We start from the raw sequence: 27,674 nt of genomic DNA, 5'->3' as shown, positions 1-27,674 counted from the left end.
GGGAAGACAGAGAGCAACATTCTGCATTAGTGTCACTTCAGCTCACATCTTTATGGTCTCTTTCCTCTTATAGGGGTCCCAGGTGCTTCACAACTAACATGCACCCAGCATCAGTTACAGGACACCACCTCTGATACAAGCCATGGGATTTTCCCTCAACATATTCTTTTAGTATCTTTCTCAGCTAAAGATTCCAGAACGTTTTATGCAGAGAGCTAGAAATATTATTATCACCATGACTACTTTCTAATTGGATAAACTGGGAGGAGAGGGAACCAGGTTGAAGTAATCCTCTGAGACAGACAGTACAGCACTCAGTGCACTGAGAGCACAGCACCTCCAGGGCACTTGATCAGGCAACTGAATTGTAACACACTGTCCAGCAGCAGCGTGGAAAATGTGCTGGGGAAACCAAGGGGAATGTGTTGTAATGTAAACTGCAAGAGTTTTATGTTTTGCTTTAAAGAGTAGGAAGTGCTGGCAGCCTGACATTCTTAGAGCTGTCTCAGTTCTGGAGATGAATTAAGGGTGTTCAATCTCTCTTCTCTGGACAGACCACATCAGGGATCATTTAGAATTGTTTAGGCTGGAAAAGACAGACCCCTGAGATCACCAAGTCCAACCAATGACTGATCAGTGGAGTAGCTGGAAGGCTTTGGGTTTTCATGGGAGCTATGCATGCATGGTCCTCTCATGAAGGTGCTAAGCTTTGGAGACACAGAATAAAATGAAACAGCTAAGAAATAAATGTTTCTTGAAAGTTCAATACAAAATCATCAACAACATAGGGCAGCTACATGATTCAGGCTGAAAATACTAAAGTAAAGTTTGAAGGTAAATACTGAGAACTTTAAACTTACTAGTTATTACTCTTGTGAAGGTAGATGGGTTTAGCTGGTACGATGAATCCAGAAACTGTGGTACAGCTCTGTTGGAATCTCCAACCTGAGTGAAGCTTGCTGCTCCTGTTCTTACTACATAGTTCACAAAAACACTTCCAGGGCTAAATGGATACAAGAATGAGAGAAGCACCAGAATTAGATGTCCTTGTTTATTAGCAGTTTTCTATGGGTCAAGTGGTGACCCATCTTGCATGGCTGGGAAGGCCTCACGCCCTGTGGAGGCACCTCTCAGGACTCAAGACTTGCTCTGGTATACAAGAAAGTTGTGCTACAGCTCTTCTCTAAGAAGGAACACCTTTATGTGACATCTTCCTCATCTGATGTTAATTTCTAGTAAACTTTCCTTAGAAAACCTAAATTACAGCTGCATTTAAGTATGTGTGGACAGCAGCAATGTCTCTTTTATCCAAGGCTGTATCCAGAGTCAATGTACTAATTCACATTCCTCATGGCCTAGGAAATGATGTTAGGTTTATTTGCATCCTTTTCCCTTTGGGTGGAGCTCAGTCCTTTCCATAAAAGGCTTTGATCCAGATGGAGAATGATTATGTTTCTTGGACTTTTGCACAGTGATGAATTCTACCCACAATCCCATTTCCATGGTCATATCTGGGCTTTGCTTTGCAGGGATTATTCTGTTATTCAGTGTGTGTATACTGGGAGTGGGTTCTAGCCAGACTGAATGTAGCCTTTGCTGATTCGTGTCTCCTTGAGACTGGACAGAAGTATTTGTGTCTTCCAGGAAAAAATGAAATTATTTACTTACCTGAAACCCATCACTGTTGCTGATACAAAGCCTGGTAAACATCTGTAGCTGGCATTAAACTGTAAACAAAGACATGTGACATGGTGTAAGTTCTCTGTGTATTACTGCAGTATGCTTAAAATAGGAAACTCTCCATTCCTGATGTGAGTAAGGACATGTAGCATGTCTGATACAACAGGCCTGGTGCTCTCCTGGTGTCATGGAATAAATTTCTGTTCATGGTTTCATTCATGGGTACTCACATGGATTTAAGATAGGACCAATAATAAGATTTTTTTTGTGCTTTAGATACAAAAGATCCCTAAATACTTCCCAGTGTATTAAAAAGAATGGGAATATTGCTGTTGCCTTCAATGGAGTCAGCTTTGGCCCACTTTGTAGCTCCCACTGCTGCACACTTCCCAGCTCCCCACAGAGACACTGACAGGCCACCCTATATCCTAGGCACTTGGGGTAAACACCGTACTTCTTAGGGGGCTCTCTACCTTCAGAGATGAAAAACTAAAGTCATTACCGCTTTTTCAAGGTCCCCTTTGTATTTTTGGTGTAACACAGAAGAAGAATCCTTGAGATCATCCTGGAACTCTGTGTCGAGTCTGACTGACATATTCATTACAATGGGCTCCCCCATACCACATGAGTCTGTAAGGAAAGACATAAAAATAAATGGAAAATAATCAAAAACAATGCTTATGAGGTGAAAATCTGTTGCAAATCTGATGAGATGGAACTTTTTTTTGTTCAGCAAAAGCTGAAAGTCCCAAAGAGGCATAGAAGTGACTCCAGGAGCTGGGGCTCCAAATGCATCAAATATCTGCAAGTGTTTGGGTCAAGGTGGGCCCATATTGCAAGGAGAAGATACCATCTCTGCCAACCTTCTATATTCACAGGTGATGTGGTACCTGGCTCAGTCCTGATTGTGGTGGCTGGTGGGCCTGTGGTACAAGGGACAAAGAGAGTCCACTGGTGGGACAGTCCCTAGTACCAAAAGATCCTCCCGAAGTTAGGGTGACAAAAGAGGCTTCCCCCAGGATGCTCTGTTCTGTTATGTTAATGTAGCCCAGTTCTGCTTCCCCAGTTGGCCTGTTAGCCTCCCTATGCCTTTGTACCTTAAATGTCCTGCCCGAGAAGGTTCTCCACTCCCTGTTCCCCTCATTGGCCCTTGCCCCTCGCCACTCTCTCAGAGTTTCCCTACTGGCTCCCGTTCCCTAGTCCCGCCTGTGTACCACCCCCGCGCCCTCAGACCATTGGTCCCTGATGCTCCCTCCACTCCCATACTTAAACCTGGACCCTGCCCTGTTCCTTATTTTTGTGCCTGGAACCCTTCAGGCGTGTGGTTGTACTAAACTCCTCCCGTGGAACCCCATACGAAGACCCTTCCTGCCTCTTTGTCATCAACCCATTTTAAGGAGCTATCCGTGTGTGTGTGTATGTGTACACATGTGCGAGTGTGTGTGTGAGTGTGTGTGTACACGTGTGTGTGTGTGTGAGTGTGTGTGTACACATGTGTGTGTGTGTACACGTGTGAGAGTGTGTGTACACGTGTGAGTGTGTGTGTGTGTGTACACATGTGTGAGTGTGTGTGTACACATGAGTGTGTGAGAGTGTGTGTACACATGTGTGAGTGTGTGTGTGTGTGTACACATGTGTGAGTGTGTGTGTGTGTACACGTGTGAGAGTGTGTGTACACATGTGTGTGTGTGTGTGTGTGTGTACACGTGTGTGAGTGTGTGTGTGTGTACACGTGTGAGAGTGTGTGTACACATGTGTGAGTGTGTGAGTGTGTGTGTACACATGTGAGTGTGTGTGTGAGAGTGTGTGTACACATGTGTGAGTGTGTGTGTGTGTGTGTACACATGTGTGAGTGTGTGTGTGTACACGTGTGTGAGTGTGTGCTGGTCCTGCTGAGCAGCTTTGCCTTGGAGACGTTTTCAGAAGGTCGCGGCTCGTCACCATCCAGCACCGCTCTTTTATCACACCTTTTATCACTATTCTGACATCTAACCAGTATATGGGCTGCACAGTGATTAAGTTCTGCCCTGTGTCTCCTCACCTTCAGTCTGGGGCTCACAGTAAGGTCCATAGAAAGGCATTTTCTGTGTGTAGCCACAGGGCAGGGCCGGTTCCAGGCTCAGAGAAGGGCAGGGCATCACATCACTGCACACTGTGCTCGGCCAGGCATATCCATTTTCACAGAAACAGCAGCTGTTATTCTCACCACTGGGCAGGCAGACTGGAGTCAGACAGCCAGAGAAATGCCATGAGAATGGTAAATGGGGCATAGCTATTGCAAGATAAATATATACCTTTCTATGTCTTCATGACAGGGATCTCAAAATGTTGCCCTTCTTGTGAGTTCACTTGAATGGTGCTAAAATGGTGATCTGACACCTTGCAAATTTTACTCTGCTAATTGTAAGAGACAAACCAGAAATGGGAACCAGACTGGTACAAGGATAAGTCCAATCAATTATTTTTAAGTAACTGGATGGAGATGTGAAGTCTGATCCCAAAAATTTACCTGGCATACTGGCCAGGGTCCCATAATACTTTTCAGACTGGATGTTTTTATGTCACTTGAGCTGAAAGGAAGTGTATAGGCTTTTAAAGATTGTAAGAGCAAGATCAGAGTCCCAGTGGCTAGTGAGGTGTTGTTTTGTTCTGTGTCCCAACAGATGCTGTATGAGGGAAGGTATCATCATCACAAAGTGCTTTAAAGCACTGAAAAAATAGAAACCAACCCAAAAAACCACCAAAACCCAAAAAACAAACCAACAAAACATACCACTGTAACTTTTTCTGCTCTAAATGTGTTATTAGAAAAGTAAGATATTAACAAACTGATTTTCACACATTACACGTGAGCCCGAAGGCCCATGAAAATCCATTTGCATGTTGTTTTGGGAACTGTTGAACACTTCCTTTCTCTGCTTTATGGGTCAGTGATAAGAAGGTATCAAATCTCCTCTGCTGTTGTAAATGCCTGGTGTGTTTGTATATCCTCCGCTGTATTACTCAGATGTGATGTTGCACAACCACAACTCCTGTAATAAAACCTGTCTGATATCTTGCCCTGTAAGAATAGGTTAAGTGAGCTCTCTTGCATGCAGCCTGTCTCTGTCAGGGTCAGAGTACAGCCTCTTACAGCCATTTACGTTCCAGATACAGGAGGAGGGAAGTAAACAGTCTGATAACTGCTGTCACAGCTTCCTGGAACTTGAAAGTAACTCAGACTGCTTGTTAGCCAAACTGGAGCAAAATCCTTTGGCTCAGGCTTCCTCCGGCTTTGTCCCTTCCTTAGGAAAAGAAAAGCATCCAAAGCTATTCCTAATGCCAACATTATATAAAGAGGAGTGGTGAGAGACAGATAACAAATATGCTGTTGTGTGCTACAGCTTCAGCCTTGCTGGATCTTTCAGCAGGCAGCAGAGATGGTTCAGTTTTGCTGATTCCTAAGTGTGATGGGTGGTAAGTGGGAGACGTCAAATACTGACAAAACCCCACATTATCCAGTATATAGAAATCAATAACCAACACACCTGTTGTAATGCTGATGTTTGAAACTGTCGTTTGTGCATTTGAAATATTAACTGGAACTGTAAGACTGACGTTTTTGAAATAGTCTTTGATTGGCTCCAGATAAGATGAATCCTTCAGGCTTACTTCAATGTCAACAGTGTACTCCGGAAGGGGGAGGTCAAGAATAAGCACTGAAAGAGAAATAGAATGAGACTGCAAAGCTGTGTTTGAGGGTAAATCACAAATTGATGGCCTCCAGTTTAGCATTTGGGGTCTTCGTTGCTATTTAATGGTAGCTAAGTGTGGCATTCTTCTTAGGGAATCTCCTTGTTTCCCACTCAGTAGACATTCTGCCTCTGTTTTATCTGCTGCTTGTCTGACAAAAGCCAGATTTCTTTGGTGTCAGAGCAATAGGAAGCTGATACAAATGGCATAGTATGTTCATAGAATGCTGTCTCATCCCTTCTCTCTGTAGAGTCAGTAAGTACATGGGTTGCCAACCACAGACTGAGCCATATAGGATTATCTTGTTTTTATCTCATTCCATGAGTTTTCTCACTTTATCCTTCTGATTCTGTTCCCCATCGCACTGAGGGAGAGTGAGTGAGTGGCACTGTGGTGCTTAGCTGGGGTTAGACCACAACCACATCTTGTCCTTGATGTTCCCAGTTCAGTACATCAAGAGATGCTGTCCCTAACAGTGATTTCACCCTTGCCTTACAGAAGCCTGCTCTGTTACCGTGCATTTGTGTACATACTGTTTCGCTTCTGTCTTTGCATCTCTGGGTGGAAGCTTTCCTGTTCTAGTATGCTGTCAATCTGTGGGGGAAAAAAAAAAAAAAGAGGGTGAAGCTCTGTGAGGTCAACATGAAACTTTAGCTCTTGTCATTAGCAAAAGAAATCAGTGAAGAAAATACTGACATAGGTAATTTTTTCCCACTAATATTGGCCTCACCTCTCCAACCTCCCACCCCAACTTCCTCTTTAAACAGAAAGTTTCTATCTTCCAAGAAGGGAAGGGTTAAGCACCAGCTGAGGGACGTACTGAGTTTGTAGATACCTATTTGCATATCTCTGCAAGCCAACTGTTCCAGCTTAGGAGGATTTTCGTGTCTGAGCCTCAAGGCCGCTAGTGGGCTTACACAGTGCACTTAGTCCTGGGCCAGCCTTGTGAACTGCTTGGGAAACCTGGCCACTCAGCCTTTGGATCCAGAAACTGGACTCTGATCACCCTTTGCTTTCCTCTTTGCTCTGAGCTCCCACCTCTGCGGCAGCTGAGCCAGCCTGAGCAGGAGAAGAAAGGGGATTGAAAAGCCTTGGCTCCAGCTCAGTTGACAGGTCAGCTATTTTGGGGCCGTCAGTAACACACAGTTGACCAGGGCAGGGGTGGCACCATTTCACTATGACAGGGTTTACCCAGGCTGCAGCCAAGTGAGATTCAGACCATCTTATCTTTTTGTAATTGTGCCCTAAAAATACACTGGCACTACCATTAGCAAGAAAGGCTAAAGAACAAGCAAAGACACAGGCAGGAAATTTGCAGTTTTGCCAGTTTCTTGGTTCCTACTGAAACCTTTATTTACAGAAAGGGTGAATAGCTTGGCAACTCTTAAGTCATCTCTTTACATAAAGGAACCATCTGGTGTGTGATTAGAGCTGGGTTTCTATTGCAGCTGTGCTGGGGTGAGGATCCCAAGCCGTGCTGGCACTTTTTGCTGCTGGGATGTTACCTTTGTGTTAGAGGTTGGCTGCAAGAGTTACAGAAAGTGCACTGTGACCCACGTCTTCCTCCAGGTCTGGACTCACTGATTTCCTTTTTCAATTATTCTCCCATACAACTGCAGGGGATTGCTAGGTTGCTAAATAGTTCACATATTTCACACTGTTAAGTAATGACTCATCTGCAGGCTGTCCCATGATCAATGGTGCTAAAAAAAGAGGTGTTGCTTTTTTCATGAAAACTCCTAAGTGATGAGATGGAGACAGCTTGAAAAAAAAAAAATCAAACAAGATATTTGGCCACTGTTAGACACCTGCTGAAGCACAGGTGAGGCTGCTGCAACCAGACATACTTTGGTTTGCCAAGACAGGGGATAATGGTTGAAAGAGCTTAAGGAGTTCCCACCTTCCTCTTCACATTTCCTTTCCTTTTTTTCAGCTTTCTTAAAGAAGGAGGTTCTCCATTTGCTCACGATGGAGAAGACAAACGAAGTATTTTCTGGTCTAATAGTAATTGTGATGACCAAGAGTGGTAGATTTGTAGACTAGTTTTCTCTACCAGATTGTATTTACTTCCATTTGGTCAGACCCTTGGTTTCTCTGTTCCTCTTTTGTCTTTTTTGTTAGGGACTATTTGTGCAGAAATAACAAACCCATGTGCAGGATGAAGCACAAGATAGCTTTCCATAATTCCCACTAATGGTGAAACAAAAGGGATCTGTGAGGATTATTGAAAATGTGGGAAACTGAAGTAAAATCTCAGTTTATGGGCAACATCTAAACACAGATCATTTAGGAATGGTGTTTTGGTCATGTGCACTTGTCCTACTGTTGGGACAGTCCTGTCGCCTACCTGCAAACACTTCACTTTAGATATATTTGGTTCTTTTCTCATAGGATGGGTGAATTCCATCCAGGAACATTGCCCACATAACTGTTATGCAGACTTAGCTCCAGAGATAGCAACTGAAATCCCTTGCAGACCAACACAGGTGAGAAACCAGATGTGTTTTGTTCAGTGCCTTCTGGAGAGGCTTTAAGACTGGGAAACAAGAAGAGCCCAGTTCCTGGAATTCTCCATTTCTTTTACACACTGTGGGTTCAGATTCCCCCTGGTCTTATTCTGACTTCTTCTGAGGTTTTGTGGATGTAAAAGAGAGCATCAGGGTGCTACAAGCAGAGACTCACTGAAAGCCAGGGGGGCTGGATACTCACTACATATGGGAATGGATAGAAGTTTGAGCCCTGTGGTGTCTGGCAGCAGGCTGAGACCAGCAGGAACAGGCAGTGGAGACCTGTATTGGTTGGGGATGACATTTTGCCCGGTGACTTTGCTGTACAGCCTGAAAAGACAATGAAGCAAAAGGACCAGGGAATTTTCATCTGACTCATGCAGTAGGAAATACCAGCCCACTCCACAAAAACAGTGTGTTCTGCCTTCTTCAGCAACTCTGCCTGTTCAGTCCATGCAAGACAGGCCTTAGAACAAGGCCTGTAACTATTCCTCTGCACTGCCATCAGACTGTTTCCACCATCTCTCGTTTTTCTTATGTCAGCTGTACCTACTCAAAATAGGAGAAAGAAATTGCTTGGAGAAAGCAGAATCCTAAGCAGACTCCTAACAGGGACAAAGGAAATGGTGCAAATCTGCCATGAGAAAAGTTGACTTTGGATCTTCAAATATCCCTCTCAGTGGTACTTGGGAAATGCACAGCCAGGAGATGAGGGAACAGTTAGGAATGTTGCTGCAAGTGAGGGGCTGTCCTGTTGCAGCAGGGAGGACTCTGCTACCGGCTGTATCCCACTCTGGAGAGGGTTGTAGCATCACCATGGGCTCAGCTACAGATTTCTGTGTGTTTTTTACCCCTTGTCTAAATGGACACAATGGAGTGGTATTTCTTGGAAATAATCTGTGTTATCTTGAGGTTTTAGAGCACTTCTCCATTAATTGCACTGAAGTTACCAAATTAGTGAACTAGAATCTAAGATGACACACAAGAATATAATGTGGTGCCTGAAATCACACACACACACGGGGACACACACACCCCCACCTGCCCACCCCAGTAACATTTCCTACATCATTAATACCTGAGCTAATTTAGGCATGCAGTAGATTGGATGATGAAACATAAAGGGAGAGGTAAAACACTCATGAGCCCTTATAAGACATTTATGCAACCAAAGGGAATAGAGAAAAGGAGGTGAAGAATACATAAAAGAGATATATTTTGCTATGAATATGCACTTTCTGGTTATTTCTAACAAATCAGTATCCTAGCTCCAGAATTAACAACTGTTAGAGAGCTACAGAAAAAGGCAGAACCCAAGCAGGTTGTGAAAAATCATTTTCAGCACTGAGGAAAGACTCTAAGCATAGTACTGAACAGAGCCTGAGTGGCTAACACCAGCCTGATTAAAATCATGAACTCTTGTAAAATTAGTCTTTCTGCACTGAAAAGGCTGTTCATCCAAACTCAAGTTTTGCAAGGCAGTGAGTCACTAGGGGAAAACAGAAAAATCAGCACCTCCTGAGATCAGTGGCTGCCTATTGCAACCATTATTTATCAGAGCTGGTGCTCCCAAGTGGGCTGGGGCTTTGCTGGCACTTCACTGCTCAGAGGAGCCCATGACAGAAAATGACAATAGGAACATGATCTGAGGTCTCACCTCGTGAACTGGAAGAGGATGGCAGTGTGTTTATAGCCACACATGTACTCGATGTCACCAAGGTGGGTGCCCAGCAGGGATTTGTGACTTTTCTCACCAAATGTGGTTCTTACAGAGATCCATCTGGAATGGGACTTCACCTGGATACTCACCTGGTTAAAAGATAGGAAGCAAAAGTAGGCATAAATTATTTTCTTTTCCAGTACAGAGATGCCATCACCAGAGCTCTGCAGGAATGAGGTGTAAGCTTGTACCTTACCCTCTGTTCTCAAGCGATGTGGAAAAGGCAGTGATCAGTGTAGCAACACCATGGAAAACTTTACATGATTGAGACTAACAAAAGCAAAGTCTGTCTGTGAAGATCTGCATTGGGGTCATAGGAGACTGAGTGACCTGATCACGCAATTCAGCACTGATAAGTGTAAGGTAAAAAAGAAATCATCATGACATTATGTGTTCTGTGATGGACTCTGAACTGACTACTACCACTCAGAAATGGGGTCTGAAGAAAATGTCAGCTGAATTCTGAGATGCAGTTAAAGAAGGAAAATTAATTTTAAGACATTTTAGGATAGCAATGGAAGGAAAAAACCAAAACCAAAATGAAAAACCCATTCCAACCCAACATAAGCAAAACAAAAACAAAGCAAAAGTAAACCAAAACAAAATAAAATAAACAAAGAAAGAAAAGAAAAGAAAAGGGAGAGAAAACTCTTTTATCTAGACATCTGAGCTAACATGGTATAGCTGCTCTTACACTTCTATACAGAAATAACCAGAAAGAACATCACAGTGATTCAGAGTATCTTCCCACCCCACTCCTAAATCTATTAAAATAAAAGAGTGCTACAGTTTGTTTTTTTAATCCAATCAATGAATGGCTAACAGAATTGGGGGGGAAAAAAATGTGGGGAATTTTTTTTCAGTTTCCTGGGTGTGTCTGTCACTATATCCAGAATTCTACAAAAGAGACTATTTTGCTATTTTGAAGATACCATCCACTTGTAACAAACTCAAGAATTCCATGGATCTGGCTGATCCCAAGATCACGACTGATCAAAGTGGATCAAGAGGGAAATATTTTAAGATGTGACACAAGTCCTTGAGATAGTGACATGACTTAATAATTGAAGCACTAACAAAACAAAGGCTTTTGGTAGCTTTGTATATTCAGCACAATCTCACAGCATAGGGTAAAAAAAACTTAATCTACACAAAGTGTTTGTATTACACTGGTAACAGGTTGATGAAACATAATAGAAAGGCAAAAAGGTCATTAAACAAAATTTATGATGAGGGTAAACAACATCTGGTACAGTTTTGCATTTATCTTTTGCCCTGCTCCCAAACTTGCCTTCATATTCAAATGCTGTGGGTCAGCCCCTATTTTCAAACATATCTTTTGTGTGACTTTATGTAGCTGACAGCAAACACCCTGTTAATTGTACATGTAAGACAACATATAGAGGACAACTCATGTCAGTGAGAGCTGGGCTGCTACTCAGGCTTTGGTAGCTATTTAAAGCTCCAAAACATCCCAAGCCAGTATCTAGAAAGCCAGAAAATCAACAAACGAATTGCAAATGGGGAAAAGTATTAAATGTTCTTCTCAAGTGATGTGGCTGTTCCCCTCATTCATTTAATTTCCCAATGAATAAAGCATTGCTGTAAACTTTTTAGCAAGCAAATTCTCAAGTATTTGTCTGCCTTCAGTGGGCAAAGCACATGTGTAGACACATTCCTCATTTCTCATACAAGATGTCTCCTGGGAAGCAATAAGTATCTTCAACTTAAAAAGCCCCAGAGAGCTAAAGAAGTCCAGATTTGCTATCAAATGCTGGTTCCCCACCGCATTCAGGTTGGAAAATATTGTTCAAAGTTAATTCTAAAATGCAGAGGATTCCTAGAGGTAAATAGCAAGGTCTCATTTTAACCCAGGACATAGGTGAGATACATAACCTTCTTTTTAAATTTTCTCTAAGCTTCTCTTTTTCACGAATGTTGCAAAATAATTCCACCTTCTCTTGTAAATCCACCCAGCACAATAGTCATCATCACACGTTTTAGAAAATAAAGACAACACCCAGAGATATAATATGATTTACCTTCTCAGGTGGTTCAAAGAGATCTTCTAATTGGATTCATCTTAAACATCATCTGCTTTCTACCACAGCCCAGGCTACTCTCTCAAAGAGAAATTAAACCACGGGAATTTTTATAATTAGTTGAACAAGTTATTACTGCCCAGAAAAGAAGTTGCCTCTAGAGCCTGCACTCAAATTTCAAGTGTGAGGCTGGGCAGATATACCACCGCAGAAAACCCACAAGGCATTTTAAGAGGAGATATTTCCTGATACCATTCATCAGGTTGTACTCATTATTTCCCCCTGCACTGATCTGAGTTCTTCAGTGTCTTATCTGCAGATTAGTGGATTAACTTGTTCCACTGCTGTTACTCACCTTCTTTGTTCTAACAAAAGAGGGTGTTGAGGACTGAAAGCTGCAAAATCATGTTTTGTAGCTATGGCAAAATGTCTGTGGACTTTGACTTAAACTATTAAGGGGGAAGCCCCCAAAATCTTCCCACCTGAGCTGGCAGCACGTTGACTGTGAGGGGCCTGCAAGGCTCTATGGAGACACGTGTAGGCCCTTGGAGAAGCTGCACAGAGATGCAGACCTGCAGTTCTGATGGCTACTGGAATTCCCAGAAACCAGGGGAAATTCTGATGTGTTATGTACATTTCTACTTTGAACAAAATCTGGAGCCAAGAACACACTGGACAAATAGTGGAAATCTGTCCAGGTAACAGTGGAACCCTTGTCCCTACAGTGTTTGGTAACAGTTGGTTTATCAATGGAATTTGTTTCCACAACAGTGTGTGAGACAGTGACTCACTGAGCTGTGTGGAAAACCCTGAGATTAAGCTCATGTTGTGGGGGATTATTTTTTAAACACTGATTAATTCAGGAGACAGGTCTGTTCCCTTTTTTGCAAACCTGGTTGCCTGCTGCTCCTTGCAATGTGGTGAGTCAGACCTCAGCCTTTTGCAGCAGTTTTAAGGTGATTAAATTGGCATGACTGATGCCCTCTTTGCCCTTACAGCATGTTTTTGTCTTCACTGTTGTGCTGGCATTGGTCTGATTTATTGCTTACCCAAGCTGGTTCAGGAACCTGAAGAAGCAGAAGGCCAAGCCTACATCTACAGCACTTAATGCCACCACCTCTCTCTCTCTGCAGATTGGTTTTATTGATGGCTTTGTGCTGGTGCCTTCCGGTCAGTTTAACTCCCTGTCCCTGTAGAAAACTAAAACAGCAATAAGGTGTCCAGCTTGCTTTCATCTGAGTGAATCTGATCATCTTAGAGTAAGTCCCCGTGAGTGACAGGGCCAGAGCAAGGAGAGGAGCAGGTAAGTGGCTCCAGGCAGGGAAGGGAGAGGGAACAGGGGTTGGCAGACATGGCAGGAGCATAAGGACAAGGAGGACCTCTTCCCTTCTGCCCTGGCAAGCTGTTCAACACAAGTCCATGGTCTATCCCTACAGAAAAAGCTGATCATTTTCTCCCAAAGTTGCTCCCTTGGCTGACTGCTTGCAGGTTTGGATGAACAGTAGTGCCAGTGCAGAGGCTGTGCTGAAGTGAAGGCAGAATTGGCTTAGGCTGAGTTACCTGTGGTGCAGCTACACTTTCCACATTGCCAGCCCTTGACTGGAAAACTGGTCTGTGTTAAACTCTCTTTTCCCAAACCCCCTCTTTTTTTTTTTTTTTTTTTTTTTTTTTTTTTTTTTGTGGGGGAGGTTTTGTTGTGTTTTTCAAAAATTCTAAGAAAGCACCCTGGGGTGTGAGAAGGGGAAAGAATGTCAGCAAGGCTTTCTTAAAAGAGGGTTTCTGCTCAAGGCATATCACCAAACTGCAGCCTAAAGGTATGATAAATTTTGGTTTACTTTGCAGGAGAATGTGAAAATTATACAATGCCAGAGCGTTAGGTATGTAATCAACTTGGTATGTGAGCGCAGGCAATGTCCTGAGCATCCTGATGTTTTTTCCTGTACTCATTCATCATGTACTGTCATGTCACCAGAAACTGTGAACTTCCTGGATTCTAAAGTTTCAACCCCAGAACATTTTTTATTTAAGCATTTGAGTCTGCAGTTAGCCTTCACAGGCTCGGGAAAGCAAGCGAGAGGTGTGTTAGAAGACACCTGCTCTGAACCAGGAGCACTCATCCAGAACAAGGCAGAGCTACATGGGTCCTGTAATTCACTGGAAATGTGTGATGAACACATTTCATCTGTCATGAAAGATAGACCAGGGTAAGGTTCCCTCATAGCTGCACCCTGGGAGATACTGTTTAAAATGAAAGCAAATGTGGAAACGTCTTAGAAATGAAGGTGTTGCAAGCTTTCTTGACTCACCCATCCTCATTCCAGTCCTGAATGTTCACACTTCAGTCTCATCTCTAGAAATGAATCTTCTCAGTTTGTAATCAAACCCCACTGTCAATTGTATCCAAATGCAGAAAAAGATGCCAGAATCTCTCAGAAACTGGATGCAACACTGTGGGTTCTTGCATCAATTGCAAGCATATTGGAGTTAACAGGTAGATTACTTTGAGATAAACGTTTTTGGGGTGAATCTGGCAATGCTTGGGGTTTCATTTATTATCTCTATCACATGACTTTAGAGAGTTTTGCCCATCTCAGTCTTGCAGAAAAAAACTCTGGAGGGAGTCCTAAGAAATTGCTACCTAAATTCACTCATTGTAACGATGTTGAAATATCATTATTAGTTTTTTTAACAAATATTTTTAATTTAAGACCTGGGAGGTAACAAAAGTGCACTCTATGATGCTGTTGATGTTTTGGCTGGAGCGCTCTGTCCGGATGTTGCTGTATTGGAGAGCATCCAAACGAGAGCCATGGGAATGCAAAGACAAGAGCATTGTATGACCTCAATGACAAGAGCAATAATCTTGTGAACAGGCTGAAGGTTTTTCAGATTAGATAGGACAAGACTCAGGTATGGACTCAATAACAGTTTGTCCCTTGAAAAAGGACTGTAAGGGATGTTCACAGTGACAGCTGGCTGAAGGATGTTGTGAAGTCACACAATCTGAAGCAAAGATAAATATGCTGGTGATTGTGGAAAATATGTAATTGTAATGTTTAGAAGCACTAAATTAGTCTACCCAGGGTGGCTGCAAAGTTCCCTTCAATTGAGGTTTTTAAGAACGGGCTATAAATTGCTGACATGGAAGAGAGCCTTTGATTCTGCCTCCATGTGAGTTTGTGGCAATGGCGTGACAGGTAGATTGTTTGCTGATCTCTTCCAATTACCTGTGTATCTCTGCACTTCTTCAGTTTGTGCAATTAATGAATTCAAAGAGATTCAGAGGAGATGTGCAAGGGCAGGGATCTGTGTTCTGAGCTGTGTTTGGACTGCCCAGGGCAGTGATTGTCTCCCTGTGCTTGCCACTGGGGAGACATCAAAAATCTTCAGTTTGGGGTCCCTCATGACAGGAAGGACACTGAGATGCTGGAGCATGTCCAGAGAAGGACAACAGAGATGGAGAAGGGTCTGGAGCACAACTCTGATGAGGAGCAGCTGAGGGAGCTGGGGGGGGCTCAGCCTGGAGAGAAGGAGGCTCAGGGAGGACCTTCTCATCCTCTACAACTCCCTGACAGGAGGGTGAATCTGACAACCAGGTGGGGGTCTGGCTCTTCTCCCAGGGAACAAAGAACAGAACAAGAGGAAATTGCCTCAAATTGCACCACAGGATGTTTAGATTGGCTATTTAGAAAAATTTCTTCAAGGAAGGGGTGGTCAAGCACTGGAAGAGACTGCCCCGGCCAGTGTTGGAATCACCATCCCTGGAGGTATTAAGAAGATGCGTACATGTGGACTTGAGGGACATGGTTTAGTGGTGGATTGGCAGTGTAGGGTTAATGGTTGGTCTTGATGATATTAGAGTTCTTTTTCCAGTCTGTGATTCTACCTCAGACAGTTTAGGAATTCCTTTCTGGACCTTTGCAGCATAATATTCTGGTTTAAGCACAGAGGAGGTAAACTGTATCTACAGCCTTATTGAGGGTTTCCCCAAAACATTTTCAGAGGAGGACTCTGGTTCACACCTTTTTCTAATCAGCTCACATTTTCCATCTTTGTTCATGCAGTATTTATCTTTCCTTTTGACCTACGATTATGACTTTAGATTCCTCTATTCCTCCATCAGCCTTCCTGTGAATTGTTGATGACCTTTTTACATACCCAAATAATCTACACGGAAAATGAAAATAATTTAGCCCCAGCTATCTGAGGATCAGGCTCAAATCATACCATGACCACACAGGACTTCCTGCAAGGAGAGAACAGCTCTGTAGGACTCATGTTTGCAGGGCACAGCAGCTGAAATAGCAGATGACTGAGAGCACAGAAAACACTGCCCAGCTAAATGTTCAAATTATCACATTCTCCAGGCATTCCTAATGCTCTGAGAGCAGCTGAAAGAACTTTCTGTGAGGATTTTTAACACATTTTGGACAGTGCCAGCCAGCCCTGCAATGTTTTCCTAGCCCTCCCGGCACAGTTCACAGTTGGACTTACTGCTTGTCTCTGGAGAACAGCAATCTGCCAGATCAGTGAGAGTATTCTTGCATGAATAAGCATCAACTGCCACAGTTACTGGCTAAGCATTAACTCAGGGAAGGAGGAAGGTGAGAAACAGTCCGGCACATTTGGAGAGGCATGAACACCGTCCTGATTTCTGGCCAGCTGTACAGCTGGCCCCTCTGGGAGGGCACCACACCAAAGCTGGACCTCTGGCCAGCCTCTCCCCAGGGACTGGGTGACAATACACCTGCGCTTACAGCCACATCACTGTGTTAGGACAGGAAGGGCATTTTTGGCAGGGAGGTGATGCCCACAGGATTCTTGGGTATGGTCCTGTGCAGGGCCGGGAGCTGGACTCAGTGATCCTTGGGGGTCTCTTCCAATTCAGCATGTTCTGTGATTCTGTAGTAGCTCATGGCTTCTATGGCCTTGCCAGTGTAGCATGATACAGACACCTGGGTTCTACCAGAGCTGGAAATAACATGCTCTTGGCATTCCATATAATCCCTTGCAGCAGGGCTTAGTAGCTCATTTCTGGTTTCCAGGCTACTTCTATAGACATTCTCTCAGACCTGTGGCTCGTTACTTGGGTTCCTTAGCTCAGGTAACCTCAGTTCACCCAGAGGGACCTGGCCTACTCCACCTTATCCTTCTGTCTGACTCGCCAACTCTGTCTCTGACAGGCAGACACATTTGGAAGCCTTTCTTATCCTGCCAGTCATGTCTTCTTTCTAGAATCTTTGTGACAACACTTCTCATTTGATTCTAAGACTTAAGAAAAATAAGATTTCCTGGTTCTGGATGCATCTTAAGCACAGTGTCCAGTTCCTAAGCTCCCCCGTACATGAGCGACACACTGGAGTGAGTCCAGCAAAGGGCCATGAAGATGATTAAGGAGCTGGAGCATCTGTTATACCAGGAGAGGCTGAGAGAGCTGCTTAGACTGGAAAAGGAAAGGCACAGGGGGATCTTGTCAATGTCTAAAAATAACTGATGAGGGGACCTAAAGATACACCCACCCTGAAGTGGCTTCCTTGCTAAGTGGTTTTAAATGCAGAAGCGGAAACAAGCATTTCTGTTTCAGAAGACGCAGAGTTATCACTCCCCATGCAGCCATCCAACAAAAGGTATTTTCTTCCTGTTGGCTGAAACCTTTCTACATGCTATGTCTGGGAAAGTGGTCCCTCTTGTGCCAAAAGGGAGATGAATACAACTTTGGCATCAGCAGCAAGAAGAAAACAAACAACATTGCAGGTGCAACACATCTTCAACCAGCAGTTCTTTGTGAGGGGGGTATTAGTCCCCAGCCTCAGCTCTTGGCCCTCGCCTCAGGCTGTAAGACGTGTCCTGGGTCACTGAGGCCAAGAGCTCCCTGTGTAGTCAGGCAGCCATATTCTGCTTTAAAGCCTCATTGTAAAAGCCTTTAATTCTGTGCTTTTACTCCTTTGTTCACACTGAGAGACCATTCTCCATCCTTTCTAATGGGCTCTGGTTGCTTAATGTCATGAACAGATTGGGTGGATCCAAGGATTCTCTAGCTCAGGTGGTTCTTATCCAACAAGAGCTATAGCAGAGGCCCTTGGGAAGAGCTTTACAAAAATGAAGTAAGTTTGCAGCAGCACATCTTCAGAATTTTCTTTCCACTTGTGGCTATCAAGAGCTACAGGGATTTCTTGAGGCAAAGGCAGGTCATTGGTGTTTAACAGCCCTAATGGCCTATTAAGCTGACACAAATGAAGTAAATTATAAGAAAACCTATGAGAGTGTCCAGAATCCATAATTTGCAGGAGCAAAGAGGTCTGAATTCCTTTGCTTGCTTTGAATCTACCACTCGTGAGGGTCAAGTTGTCAAACTAGATAGGACAAATTTTTTACATGGCCTTGTGCCACATATGTCACTTTCACATTCCCCATCAGTTGTTGAGGCTGAGGAGTACTATGCCATTTTAGCACAGCAGTTCTCCTGCCTCTTTGGTACTTGTTCTACATCTTTCCAATTTAGCTGTATTTTTTTTAAAAACAGTTAGTTAAGCTCAGTTACCCCCATGCCAGCATTTTCCTGTGGCCTAAGCAACTCTGCCTCCCTTTAGGTATTTTGGATGAAAGGCTGTAAGATCTGTGGAGGTGAAGGATGCCTGGAGAGAGGAACCAGAAGCTGCAGGTTAGAAGGTGTGAAGGGAGAGATCTGCAGCTGGCACAGGACAGTTTGGCTCCATGGCTGCCCAGTACCCTAAAGCAGCTGAACCTTGGTTACCATTTGCAAACAGCTATGGAACATTTTTCCAGAGTCTTGAACTCTGGGGCGAAAGCCTTGTTTTCAGTGCCTGTCCAGTTTGTTATTCCTCAGCCACAACAGAAGAGCTTTCCTTTCTCTGCATAAAGCATGACCTTTGGGTAGTGCGTAATAAGTTGGATGATCAGACAATGTTTGTTTCAGACAGAAAACACACAATGACTTTAAGAAACACACACCCAGGCACAACAATATTTCATAGGAGACTTGGCTGAAAGGGAAAGGGGGGACAGGGGAAGTTGCACTGACCTTAGATAACACATCTGAATGAGAACAAAAATAAAATAAACAGAAATTAATCAAGGACACAAAACTGAATTGGTTGGTGATAAGGATTCAAACAGGCAATAAACAGGCTGTGGCATGCTTTCTCTGTGATGTTTGTGGAACTGTATTATTCGAGCTCTGTGGAGCTAGCATGGTGCAGGGGGCTGAGTTTGATGGGATGCTCAGGGATCTCTAGGACATGAGCAGAGGTTTTGTTTTCGGGGGGAATAGAGGGGTTAATCTTATTTTTGTTAGTTTTGTGCAAACAGATGTCATGGAACTCATAAGTGAAGGGATGAATGTTCCCCATGCCATGTGGCATGTTAACATGCCTGGCTGAAAACAGTGATAGCTGAAACCAAAGTGAAATGGCATTTAAATCACACTTTACTGGAAAAAGATGCCCTGTCCACTTCTTGTCTTCTTCCTGGCAGTTCTTTCTCACTTCCACTCAGGTTTTTCTCTACTCCAGCTAAAGCCTCCTGCTTGACTTCCATGTTGGAGTTTTGTAGAGAACGAACAAAGAAAAAAGAAAAAAAAATCCCTGAACAATGAACTCCACCCTCCTATTTCAGCTCTTTGTATGCAGCTGGGTACCACATGTTTGGAAAGCCTGTGGAAAAGCACACACCAGCTCACCTCTGACGATTGGGATGAGAGAAGGGATGTAGCCATGAACTTTCCCTTCTTCTCCTTGTGCTTTTTGGAGCATCTGCAGTGGCGTGCAGGCCTAATTCACAAGTAGAAGTACCACAACAAGATATTTGAAGCTCAGCACTGTGGGACTACCAGGAAGGAGGAACTTGCCAGGTACTCCCATATCAATATGTTGCAGTGGGGATACTGCAACATACATATATCAAACCAGGAATCCCATGGAAAGGAAATATATATGGACAGACAGATTCTTGATAGCTGTTTCAGAGAGATGTTTATTTCCCCAGCCACATGGCCGGAGCTCTGCCCAGGAACTGTTCCAGTCACCGCACCAAGGGTCCTTCTGCCCGCGCAGGGAACACAAACCAACCCATGGGAACGAGGCTGAGCAGGGGCAGGGAAACCCCGTGTCTGTGCCCTCAGGGCCCCTCTGCCAGGGCTACACAGCGGGGAGAGGAGACCCCAACATCTCAAAAAGAATAACCCTGAAAAATGCATCCCAAGCTTGGGAGATGGAGAGGTGGTGGAATTCAAAATTATACAAGGTAGAAAAGGGTTACAAGCATCGCAGGTCACTGGGCCTGATGGTGTTCCTGTAAAAGGCAGTATATATGCAAAAAATCGTAGTCGTGTTAGACAATATGTCCATTGTAAGCCCTCCCTACAGTCTCCCTTTCCTAATCCCACCTTTCCCTTTTACCCTGTGTCCTATTACCCCCAGTGTATTCCTAATCTGTTTTTTCATCCATGGTTTCCCTCACAAAACCATGCTTTTGCCAATTGTTTCCCCAAAAATCCCTTTCCAATGCCGAGTGGGGGATGAAAAGGGGGAGGGAAGAAGTTAAACCCTCTCCTGCCTCAGTTTCCCCACAAAGCATGCTCAGAGACTTCTGTCTCCCTTCTGTCAGCCCTAAGATGTTCCACAGAATCTGTTTGGACATTTAAAGACTCAGGAGGGTGGCTTGTTTTGTCTTGAAACTGTTCTTGTTATGTTTATCCAGTTGTTTTCATTCTCCTTTTATTAAAATAAAACGGGTGAGGTGTTGGGGTCTCCTCCCCTGCCATGTAGCCCTGGCAGAGGGGCCCTGAGGGCACAGACACGGGGTTTCCCTGCCCCTGCTCAGCCTCGTTCCCATGGGTTGGTTTGTGTTCCCTGCGCGGGCAGAAGGACCCTTGGTCCGGTGACTGGAACAGTTCCTGGGCAGAGCCCCGGCCATGCGGCTGGGGAAATAAACATCTCTCTGAAACAGCTATCAAGAATCTGTCTGTCCATATATATTTCCTTTCCACGGGACTCCTGGTTTGATATATGTGTGTTGCAGTATCCCCACTGCAACATCAATGTAGTGAAGAGTGAGGTCTAACCATATCTGTTGCAGTGGAATTGCCGTGGGCTGCACTGAGTTTTGGATTGGGTCCCTGAGTCAGGCCAGACATGGGTTACTTCTATAGACTGAAGTACTAGAAAGTCTGATGACTGCATGCTTCCTGCTCATTTCATTTTATTAACCTCTTGATTTTTTTCCTGTTACTACTGCGAGTGCAGCTGGCTGTGTAGGAAGCTCCTGTAAGTTGTGTAGGTGTCAGCCTTTTGGAGTTTGTATAATCCCGCTCTGGACAAAGGGAGTTTCCTGTCTGAGGGCCAGGCTTGTCACACCTAGCAACAAAAAGGTGGAAGTACTAAATAGCATCCACCTTTTGCGCAAAGAGTCATATAAATGGAGGGCAATCCCTCAAACCAGTGAAGGCAGGTCTCTGTTGTCCATATCTCTTACATCCCTTCTCTAATGATAAAGCCTGAGAGAAAAAAATTGTTTCTATTTTGTTCCACTGATTTCATTTCCAGCCTTACTATTTTTGTACTGATCTGTCTTCCAGAGCACAGGACAACTCAGAATGGTTAAATAGTGCTACTATTTAACTTCTTGGAAGGCTACACCTGTCTATAATATTTTCAAAATTATCAGAGCTCTTATATCTTGAACATTGGCATTAGGTGTGAGAACAAGCCACAGTATCATCAACACAGATGGGACTAGTTTGTTTTACTAATGTTCAGAAGACTTTAAGGAATGGTAGACTTCAGACATGCTTATCCTTGTTCAAAATTATATCACACTTCAGACTGAGACCAGGGATGATCCAGACTTGTGAACTCCTGTGGTACTTTTTGGGTTCACATGGCATAAAAACACAGCAATGCAAAGACAAGTTATGCATGATGGCAGGTTTTCTCATTAGATACAACACCAAGAAATGGCATTTCTCCAGCCAAGCGTGCCTTTGCAGAGCTTAAACAAACACCTGCCACGAGATGTAGGGCCTGAGTAGACGAACTGCTGAGGTCTCTTTCTGCCTTGTTTTAGGAGGCCTAGTCCATAGTTACCATGTTGCTCGTCTCAGCCAATGCTAATGCCAAGACTCACAGAAATCCTTCAAAGAACAGTGTGGGCCAGGGGCTGTTCCCAGTCAGCAGCACAGCCTGCGCTCCCTTGTTTAGGGAGAAAAGGAGAGTTCAGGCCCATGGAGGTGAGCCGTACCTTGACTGATGGCCTCACCCTGCCCTGTTGCTGTGACAGTTTCTCCTAATTGTAGCATGGCCTAAAATAAAGTGCACATTTCAAGAACAGGAAGGTTCTCCAGCTCCACTCCAGCTCTACCATCCCCCAGGTCAATGGGATGAGGTTGGTGCTGAACTTTGGTGGCCTCTCCCACAAGAAGTTTTCTGCGGCCTATGTGTTTCTCTCTGCTGACTCTACAGGCAATCTAGGCCTTACTTCAGTAGGAACCTCCTTTGCTTCAACACCCTCAAAAGCACCTGTACTTACATTAAGGACAAGAGAAGCTTCCATTAACTGCTGTCAGATAGATTACGCACTTGCCAAGTTGGTACTATCATGCTGGAACAGTGCTGGAACAATCATTGCAAGGCTGTCCAGAAACAAGGTGTTTAGGAAAAGAGCAGGTGGCTTTTAAAGCAGATTTTCAATAATAACACAGAACATCTCCCCTGTAAGGACCAGCTGAGAGATCTGGGGCTGTTCAGCCTGGAGAAGACAAGGCTTCAAGGGAGCCTTAGAGCTCCTTCCAGTACCTAAAGGACCTACAAAAGGGCTGGAGTGACAGGACAAGGAGGGGATGGCTTTAAACTAACAGATGGCAGGTTTAGATTAATTATTAGGAAGAAATTATTTCCTGTGAGGGTGGCGAGGCCCTGGCACAGGTTGCCCAGAGAAACTGTGGCTGCCCAGTCCCTTGAAGTGTCCAAAGCCAAGCTGGATGGGGCTTGGAGCAAACCTGGTCTAGTGGAAGTGTCCCTGCCCATGGAAAGGGTTGGAATGAGATCAGCATTAAGGTGCCTTCCAACCCAAAGCATCCTGCGACTCCATGATTTTAACATGTTGTGTATCCTAAATGCAGTAAGGGACAGTGGTTATGAACAGCTGTTGAACTTTTTAAGCCATAGACTCGAAACAGGATGGATAACAAGAGGAAGGAAGGAAGTGCCATCAGTCCTGTTTTATTGCCAGAGACACTTGAGGCATGCACAGGCTTAGCTGGGATCTCTGACCTAGGATCAACCAACCCAAATTTTGGGGATACTGTGCAGGAATTTAAAGAATTTCTCTCTCAAGAAGGCACAGTAAAACAATTTCAGGAGCAAGGGGCATACTGTGAATAGCCTGTCATAAGGCATGTAGGGACATCTTTGGAAAGAAGATGGCTTTCACACACTCAGCCTGGTGGTCATGGACGGCCAAGCCTGTGCTCACAGGGTTGAGCTAAAGCAGGAACTCTAGTAGAGCTTTTCCTCTGTGCATGAACAATTGGGGGAAGCTCTGTCATTTTGAGGAATTTCCGAGGACAGTAAATTACATACTCGATCACAACTCTATTATGTTTTGAGGGAAGGCATTTGGAAATTAATATTTCATATTAAGATTTAAATAGGGAATGCATACAGCTCTGCTGCTCACCAGCACCCTCAAACCTGGCTGCCACAGCATTTTCACTCCTGTTGAGGTGTTTAAGCAGACCCTGGGTTGGCAGCAGCCAACCTTGTAAGCAGACCCTGGCTATCTCTGTGCCTCAGTTCTGTGCTGCCAAACAAGGATGATATTTGCTGTCTCTGCTTCACAGGGTGCTTAGAGAGACCCTGGGGCAGGAAAAACCCATCACTGATTGCACTAATGATCTGATAAAGCAAGACTTGTGGAAGTACCTAGAAGGCAAATGAGATGTGACTCCCTTTTCATCCAGAATGGAGGAATTCAGTGCCAGGAATGGTCGATATTAGGTGACCTTTGAGGTCTTCCTGAAACAAGTATTACTTTGTGTAAATCAGCCGATTGAGATGACACAAGGGAGTTTAAAGGTTTTTTTTCCTGGGCTGGGAAAACACTGTTTATTCAAAAGTTGTCCACTGGAAGGTGTCTGAAGGGTGAGCTAGAAATCCTGTTGTCATGGGCTGACCCTGGTCTGAAGCTAAGCACGCACACAGCCACTCGCTGCCCGTCTGTCAGAGGGGTGGAGAAGAGAATAGGATGAGAAAAAGTGCAAAAACTAGTGGATTGAGACAAGAAAGAAAGTGGAAAGAAAAAAAAGTGATGTGAAAGTGATCCTTCACTACCTCCCGCAAGCAGATGTACACCCAGAAAATGTCCAAGCAGTGGCTCGTTTGGAAGACAACCCTGACTTCCACCACTATTTTTTTTGTTGCTGAAAATGATGTTATATGGTTTGAAACATCTTTTGTGAAACATCACTTTTTGTGAATTCAAATCAGGTTTCCCTGTTGTAATCCCTCTCAATCCTCATCCCACGCACAAGAGAGTCAGTGGAAAAAAAGAGAAAGCCTTGATGCTCTGCAAGCCCTGCTCAGCAACAGCCAAAGCGTTGGTTTAGTATCAACACTTTTTCAGCCACAAACAGAAAACACAGCACTGCATGAAGAAAGTTAATTCGATCCTAGCCAGACCCAGCACACCCATCTTGTTTGGATTGCTCAGATGGGAATTATGATGGAGAGGGGAGCACTTTGGGGCAGAATTCGTTGCAGGCTTCCACAGGAATAAACTGAAGTTTGTAGAAAAGAGATAAACTGTGTGCAGAGGTGGTGGATTAAGGCTACAACCTCCATGTCATGTCATGGGATGGCTGTCAGAGTGAAAGCTCTTCCAAGCCACCATCAACAGCAGATAAGCCCCCAGAATAGGCTGCAAATGTAGTCAAAAACTCCTTAACGAAGTCCACTCCACTGGTGCAGCATTATAACATGCAAATATAGCAGTGTAATTACTAGACAACCTGCTGCAGTGAATTATCTGCTCCGCAGGAGCTGATCTCTGAAAAAAACCGCCAAACAAACGTGGAATCGATCATTCATCCATCAGAGAGAAACAAGCCATTGCAAATCTTCTTTTGCTATCTCTTTCCCATTTTCCTTGTTCCTGCACACCCACCTTGTGCATTCCATTTCATCCACATTCCTAATACAACCTGTTCAGGGCCACTATCTAAGCCCCACAGTTCCTGCCCTCACCCAGTGCTGGCTCAGTCCTGTCAGGATGCTGCCCAGCAAAGATAAGGAGGACGAGCTGCTGCTCCCTTACCAGCAGGGCAGGTGCTGGATCAGATTAACCCATGGGCGGTAACTGTCCCCAGGCAGGCTGAGCCACGTGCAGGATCATTTGAGAAATAAACTCTATAATCATGCAATTGTGGTGGGTCTGCTCAGGAATGGCAATTGAACCCCTTTTGCAGATCATGGTCCTAAGAAACTGTTTCAAGGAAAACTGGAAATGGTTTTCTGCAAGGAGTTGGGTTTTACTGTAGATTCATCCCATTTGGTCTTAAAAAGCCATGATTCTTGCACAAGGCTGAGATTAATTCCAGCAGCAAACCATTTCAGTTTCAAGTGCAATACAACTCCAAAACAATGATGTCCTCAGGGATAATGCAATTCACTTCCATGCTTGTCCGCTGTCTTCTGGCAAACTGTGAATCACAGCCCAGAGTGGTGCCAGCAGCAGGTACCGTTTCTTGGTCAAGTGAATGGGTTAAAAAAAGGAACTCTAGTAAAGGCTGCCCTGGTCTTTTGTGTTATAACAATGAGAGGAAGCTCTGCCTAGTTTGAGGAATTTCCCACGTCTCCAATTCAGATGTTGGAGAACTGCTTTATTAAGCCTGACTAAGAGGTGTTAAAAAAATAAAAATAACCAAGAAGATCAGGACAAAGATATCTTCTCAGTGCCTACGCATGTTCTCTTTGTTTGTTTTTTAAATCTGGAGCACCGGAGGCAAACTCAGACGAATCTAGGGAAGTTAAACAGTGAGAGATGTCACAGCAGGTTCCTGCTGAGCTGCCTGACCCATCACTGAGTTCAGTCAAGTGTCACTGCTACCCAGGTGCTAAAGATTTGCCCCTAAATTTCTTTAAATATCACTTAATTCTGCAATGTTGCCAAACATCACTGGACAGGTTAAGTGACAGAAATAGATGAGGAATTTTCTAGGTGAGAGGAAAATCTATGGGTTGTGAAATACCATTTTCTTCATGCAACAGCAAGTGATAGAAGCAGGAGAAATGGAGCCTCAGGCTTTCAAATTCACAACATCCTTTCCCTTGCTATTCCCTTGCTTGTCACAAGCTCATTGCCTCCTAAAACTGTCACTGAAAGTGTGAGTTACAGCTTTCAAACAATAACACCTTTCTCCCTCAAATCCAAAAGCTCCTTGTGCACGTAGGTGAGCGTTGCTTTCCCATGATGCAGAGAGAGAAACAAGGTTGTACAGGTCACACCGCAGCTCTGCTTTTTTTCTGAATCATGATCATTTAAGCAAAGTGGATAGTCCTGCACCAGGGATGTTTGGAAATGGAGCAGAACTTTTGGGGATATAGACATCAGTGGAGGTGAAAGCATCAGAAAGCCTGCCTGCATCCCCCTGACACTGAGCACTGGCAGCAGCACTCCAACACAACACCATAAAACTGGCTTTCATTTAAGCAGCTGACAACACACATAGAAAAGAATGGAAACAAGATAAATGTGATGCTCAAAGACAGTATACAGAAGTTTCTCAGCCTGTGGCTGTGGGTGCCCCAAGTCCCTCTCCCCTGTCAGAAAGTTTCACCTAATATGAAACTGAAGGGAGATTACCCTTAAAGAAACCCACCGTTCTATACAGCTAACAAAAACACAGTGCCTGCATCTGCATTGCAAATTCCAGCCACTCTAAGTACAGAGTGGAACAAACACAGTACAAACAAAACAAAGTGGAAAAAATTCTAAATGCTATTGCAGTTGATTTTTTTCTCCGAAACTCTGCAGCACGACTTAATAAGGAGGTAATAAATGCAATGAGGATTAGCACAGCATTTCTGTTCACATCCCTCTTTACCTCTGCAGCCCCGAGCTTAAACGAAAGCAATCATAGCCTCTATTAGCATTCACTAGCCAAGCGAACAGGCAGTAGCACTTTGTCAGAGCTTGAATGGCTTAATTAATACCCTGAACAGCCAAAAGCATCCTACAGAAAACTGCCAACTAATCACCACAGAATGAAACACGTGCTGACTGCAGTTCCCCTGGCAGAAACCCGCAGCAGGTTTACTGGTGATGCAAAGCTTGCACCACACTGTCAGAATCTGGCCCGAAAAATTCCTTCAAGGCATCCTTACCCACCTCAAAATGTTAAACCAATGCCACAATTCACACACAGCATCCATACCTGTAGGACAACAAGTGCTGGTCCTGTCCGAGTCTTTTCCAAACTTGTCCTCTTGTACTGGGATGGAAACTTCCCATCCAAGTGTCACCTCCTGACTCAGCCCCTGCCCTTTGTTTTTCCAGGATCGCGAGACACACCTGCTTTTCCGTGTGTGCTGTTGCTTGTTGGGCTTGGGGTTTGTTTTTTTTGTTTTGCTTTTGTTTTCAGAACAAATTAAACAGCCCGTGAGCAATTCTCAGTGAGCGAAAGAACCTTTTGGCTTGTGGTGATTTAATCAAGCAAACCCCGTGACCTCCCTTTCCTGCGATCAGTGGGAACTGATCCCTTCTCCACCAGCGCAGGGTGGAGTTGCAGCTAAAAAGCACAAGCTTGAAAGGGCAGGACAGATCTTCCTCCTCCGTTTGTTGTGTCAGAGAACATGGTGATTCCTGCTGCTCCGAAACACGGAGGTGACCTCTGGCCAGGAAGGAACCTGGAAATATTTTCTAAGCGATTTCCTGCCCTTGGGGGGAAAGTGGATGTAAGGGACACTTGGGTGGGGGTGC

At 44.3% G+C, this 27,674-nt stretch overlaps 1 protein-coding gene across 2 annotated transcripts in view; it reads right to left on the bottom strand.

Annotated features, from left to right (window-relative positions):
• The window catches only part of ADGRF5 (adhesion G protein-coupled receptor F5), a 43,774-nt gene extending 16,499 nt beyond the window's left edge, over positions 1–27,275 (bottom strand). Inside the window, exons 1-9 of one of the 2 annotated variants that reach the window (XM_082301163.1) lie at positions 27,130–27,275; positions 9,577–9,728; positions 8,122–8,249; positions 5,946–6,006; positions 5,208–5,378; positions 3,722–3,901; positions 2,183–2,310; positions 1,669–1,727; positions 861–1,003 (exon numbers count right to left, since the gene is read on the bottom strand). In XM_082301163.1, coding sequence (XP_082157289.1) covers positions 861–1,003; positions 1,669–1,727; positions 2,183–2,310; positions 3,722–3,901; positions 5,208–5,378; positions 5,946–6,006; positions 8,122–8,223 — 844 coding nt within the window. In that variant the 5' untranslated portion in view covers positions 8,224–8,249; positions 9,577–9,728; positions 27,130–27,275. The remainder of the gene's footprint in view (positions 1–860; positions 1,004–1,668; positions 1,728–2,182; positions 2,311–3,721; positions 3,902–5,207; positions 5,379–5,945; positions 6,007–8,121; positions 8,250–9,576; positions 9,729–27,129) is intronic. The other variant, XM_082301164.1, reaches the window with a different exon arrangement.
• Positions 27,276–27,674: the final 399 nt, after the last annotated feature.

The sequence above is a fragment of the Coloeus monedula genome (genome assembly GCF_965178545.1).
Source record: "Coloeus monedula genome assembly, chromosome: 2".
Lineage (NCBI taxonomy): Eukaryota > Metazoa > Chordata > Aves > Passeriformes > Corvidae > Coloeus > Coloeus monedula.
The sequence above is the reverse complement of the archived record's forward strand: the minus strand, read 5'-3'. Positions and strand labels throughout refer to the sequence as shown.